Here is a 4,674-nt window from a genome sequence, read left to right as displayed (position 1 = left end):
CGGCCTCTTCTTCGTTGCCCAAATCTTGTGTTCTCTTTCCTAATTAAATATTCAATTTTAGAAAATCAAGCGGCGGGATTCGCTCGCTCTTGGGGCGGAGGAATGGGGATTCAGGGTCTGGGGCCGGCCGGCCGGCCCATGTAGTTCCGTCGCTGGTTTCAATGTGCACATTTCGGCTGAATTCTTGTTCATAAAAACAGTATTGTTGAATTAGTCGACTTAATTTATTTATATAATACCAAAAGTTAGGTGACTAATTTTAAAGGAAATTTTTTTAACACTATTAGAAAAAAATATATATACGGAGTATATTATAAACATTATTTAATTATTTTTAATAAATATATTGTTCATAATTATATTGTCACCTACTTAAGTATAATGTATTCGCATAATGCAAATGATTATAGAATACCCAAAAAGGCAAAGTGATGCATTCATTAGGTTGAGATGTTACAATGTTTCTTTTATTTTCTTTCTTTTTTTATTAAAACAATGTTAATTTTAACATTACCAAAAAATATCAATTTGTTCACAAATAAGGAAAATTGTAACTTTATAATTTAATATTACAATTTCAAAAATTGTGAGACTAACCAGAAATTAATTTAACTCTATACGAACTTAAATGACGACTATTCTCTATTTCTCAAAAAAATATATTTGAGGAGAGCGTTTTACATTGTTAGACTTATGATAAAGGTGCTGACAGATTATATTATTATTACACACATATTCAAACGAAAATCCTAGAAAAAAATGGTCGTGATAAAAAATCATGTTCAGACGACTTTGGAGGTAAAGCTCAGCCTTGTCTTTAATTTCCATCGATATATAACAGTTGAGCTTGAGCAGCATAGCTGAAGGCAGAAACAATGCATGGGAAGAGGCCCCTTCCTTCCAATGAATCCGAGGATCAAAACGACGTCGATCCATTTTTCCCGATTTACTCATCCGCCAGATCGCAGCTAGACATGTCCGCCATGGTCACCGCCCTCTCTCAGGTTCTCGGTTACACCGGCGAGAACCCACCGGAGTCCGCCCTCGACACTTCTCCACCACTGCCTCATCATCACTCATCAACCGAACCCCAAACTCAGCGACTTCAAGAACAAGGTGTGGTGCTATTTTATGCACAAATTATATATGTACAATTAGTAGTGTGTGATTGTGTGTTTTTCAAGTGAAATTTTATGCAATCTCAAAGCATCTAAACAAATACTGCAAAACCCATCAATTTCACTATGACGCGACCTTTAAATTTATATTCATTTACCCAAAAAAAATACTGCAAAACCCTCATATTTTTTTCTACATACAAGTACACTGAATAATTGTTGCACATGAAATGATGAAGGGAGCACTCAAAATCCAAGGAGGAGACACTACAGAGGGGTCCGACAGCGGCCGTGGGGAAAATGGGCTGCCGAGATTCGCGACCCGAAGAAGGCCGCGCGTGTGTGGCTCGGCACATTTGACTCTGCGGAGGCAGCAGCCCTGGCCTACGACGAGGCCGCGCTAAGGTTCAAAGGAAACAAGGCCAAGCTCAACTTCCCCGAGAGGGTTCAAGGCCGGACTGAATTCGGCTACCTAACAACCAGCCGCGGCGCCATGCCTACTCAGACTCAGACTCAAACTCAAACTCAAACTCAAACTCAAACCCTAGCTCCTCCGAGCCAAGAGAACTACCTCAACGTTCATCACTATGGGGAACTTCTTCGCGGCGGCCACGTCAATAGCAGCTATGGCTATGGGAACTCATCATCATCTTCCTCACAAGGGGTTTATGGAGGAGGGCTGCCTTTTGTTTCTATGCCGATGGCGGCTTCTTCGTCTTCGCTTGCGCCTGGTCAGGAAGATGAGCAGAGAGAGCAAGATTGTGTGGGGTTTCAGTCGCACTTTGGGTCTAACTCGGGCTCTGCTGAAAACTGGGAGGAATATGAAAGTAAGAGTACAAGGAGTTATTTCTTTTAAGGAAACTTATGTGTGTCGAATTTTGATTTCTCATATGTAAGAGATATTAAAAGTTTAATGAATGAATTGTTGGGGTGCAAACAACATCCCACACTGGGGGATAGTAAGGACTACCTAATTAACTTCATTAGTATGAAGTTTTTTGGAAGTGTTTCAAGAACAAAACCGCGAGGACTTAGCGCAAAGCGGACAATTAAATGTCAAACTAATGTGATTTCAGGTGTGCATCGACGAACGCTCAAAGCCTCAAAAGTGTATCCGAGTTTGTTATAGGGTACTCCTATATATTTCACAAGATATCTCTTAGCTATTCCTTTTTTGTGTTTTATTTTATGTTATGGTTTTTGGGGAGATCTTGTAATATCATAACATGTCGTTATATGTAACACGTAGAATTTCAGTTTGCGTTTGCATTAATATTTAAACCAAAGGTGTGTTTTAACTACTATGCCTCGTGCTTTTAGTGTCGACTTTTTACATTAATAATGGATTAGGATCGATTTAAAGGCTGACTCATAAGTCTCATGTATAGGTTCAGACACGTGAGACCCGTTTGGCCGTTTGGAGACCACCATCAATTAAAAAGTCTCAAAGATATGGAGTATGTATATACATTAAATTAAATTAAATCATTTACTGATGTACCTTGTAACAATGAAAAGTAAGGTTTAGTTATGATATGCAGAGCTACGCATGTAAAGCAGTTAGAGGCCTATATATCGTAGGCTGAATTTAGCTCTAATATCCCATGCATGTTGGCCCTAGATACATATTATCAAGCGATATACAACTTGAACGAGGGTTTCAAGTGACAAATTTCTATTTTATTTTAAGGTGGTAAGCATATTCGATGTCCTATTCGATTACCATTCACCAAACCATTATCAACCCATATTTGCCCCTAAGAAAGTTAGGGATCTAACTTATTTATCAATATAATCACAAAGTTATCGTTATAAAAGAGCAAATTGACTGAAAAAATCATTTTATTTAATCATATTTTAGCCAATTTTACAACTTAAAAATCAGTAGGAAGTAGTAGTTTTTTGATGTCGTACAAATGCTTGAGCCATGGAAATGGTCATGAGCAACAGGGGAGGAGAATAGACGCAGTTCAAAACAGAAAAAGAAAAAAAAACAACAACAAAATTAGCATATCTATAAAATCAGATACTTTATCCAAAATAGTGTAGAAGAAAAACAATGGACAAATTTTAAAAACATAAGCAAATGAACAACACACGTAATTTGTTATTATGTATCAATCTCATCCACCAACTCTAATAGATCATAGGAGTTTGATTGTAAAATCTTTTAGATAATTGAAGGGCCCCAACATTTTTTAAAGAGAATATTACTTATAGAAAACAACTCATAATTACAATATATGCAAAGGCTAATATCTCAATCAACAAGCATTACTTTCAACAACTTATTTTTAAAATAATGTCGTACTCCACTATAAAACATTTATGCTGGAGGGTATAGTTTTTTTAAAAAATTAATTAATTAAATCACTGATATATGAATGGTTAATCTTATGTGATTTTTTATGCGTGGGTCAAGCGTCAGAATTTTACTAGCAAATTAACAAGTCGAATCTGTAGTATATAAATATTGTTTAACAATCTTGACCATGAGATGACATCATGTCACACTATTTTATACTACTATGTTCTAGATAAAGATCTTATTTGATAAAAGAAAAGATATTAAAAGCTTAAAATGAGGTTCTTTTTGAAAAGCAAGGATAGCACACGTACGTACCAACTCTCTTTTGAAATAAGATCTTAATTAATTGTAGAATTACAGCCAATCGCGCTCTTAAGAATAGTTAAGTTAAAGCGGGCTAAAGTTCATAGGTAAATTAATGAAAAAAGAATAACATTAATGAGAATAAATTGAAGTCATGACTTGTTGATAATTATAAGTCTACTTAATCCACCCATTAAACTAAGTACTAAAAGACTGTTTTAAACGAATATCGTAAGTATGTGGGCAACCGTATTTCGACCAAAGTAAATCAATTAGTGGTAATTAGAAATTAAATTAATTACAGCGATAAAATACACGAAACCATTGACATTCCTTGAACGAAGAGTATTGAGTAGGGGTGGCAAATCGTGTGTGTTGTGTCGTTATCGTGTCGACACGATAACGATACAATACGATACGATAACAACAAACATGAACACGACCAGTTAAAAAAACTTCAAACACGAACACGACCCGCTACCCTCAGACACGAACACGACACGAACCACTTCGGGTCAACACGACATGATAACAACACATATATGACACGACACGACACGACACAATAACGACACTATAATAATAATATTATAATACATTAATATTATTTCTAATATTAAATTTTAATTTAAAATTTTAAAATAAATAAAAACATAATAATATTATAATATATTAATATTATTTCTTAACGTGTAACACAAACACGACACGAAGTTTTCGTGTCGTTATCGTGTCGACACGATAAGGACACGAACCCAATAAACTTTGACACATGCCCATTAATTTTGTGCGGGTTCGTGTCGTGTTATCGTGTCGTGTCAAAAATTGTCAGCCCTGTTATTGAAGATTTCGAAATCATTTGAACATTTATTTGTGAAATTGATATGCCACCACATAGAATTCGTGAAACTATTTATTAATATTTGCATGAATACCAATATATAA

At 35.5% G+C, this 4,674-nt stretch overlaps 1 protein-coding gene across 1 annotated transcript; it reads left to right on the top strand.

Moving 5' to 3' along the window:
- The first annotated feature begins 793 nt into the window (after window positions 1-793).
- Window positions 794-2,315, top strand: LOC121747577 (ethylene-responsive transcription factor ERF114-like). Its single transcript, XM_042141652.1, has 2 exons — window positions 794-1,116; window positions 1,358-2,315. Exons 1-2 carry the CDS (start codon window positions 876-878, stop codon window positions 1,972-1,974), a joined length of 858 nt encoding a protein of 285 aa, XP_041997586.1. The 5' UTR covers window positions 794-875; the 3' UTR covers window positions 1,975-2,315.
- The last annotated feature ends 2,359 nt before the right edge of the window (window positions 2,316-4,674 follow it).

Source organism: Salvia splendens, chromosome 9, assembly GCF_004379255.2.
Source record: "Salvia splendens isolate huo1 chromosome 9, SspV2, whole genome shotgun sequence".
Lineage (NCBI taxonomy): Eukaryota > Viridiplantae > Streptophyta > Magnoliopsida > Lamiales > Lamiaceae > Salvia > Salvia splendens.
This window is presented reverse-complemented; position numbering and strand designations above follow the sequence as displayed.

What these genes read in the sequence shown, in the direction of transcription:
- LOC121747577 (XM_042141652.1), top strand. Translation starts at nt 876, where the DNA reads ATGCATGGGAAGAGGCCCCTTCCTTCCAATGAATCCGAGGATCAAAAC. An exon ending in TCAGCGACTTCAAGAACAAG is followed by an intron (nt 1,117 to 1,357) that starts GTGTGGTGCTAT and finishes GAAATGATGAAG; the next exon opens with GGAGCACTCAAAATCCAAGG.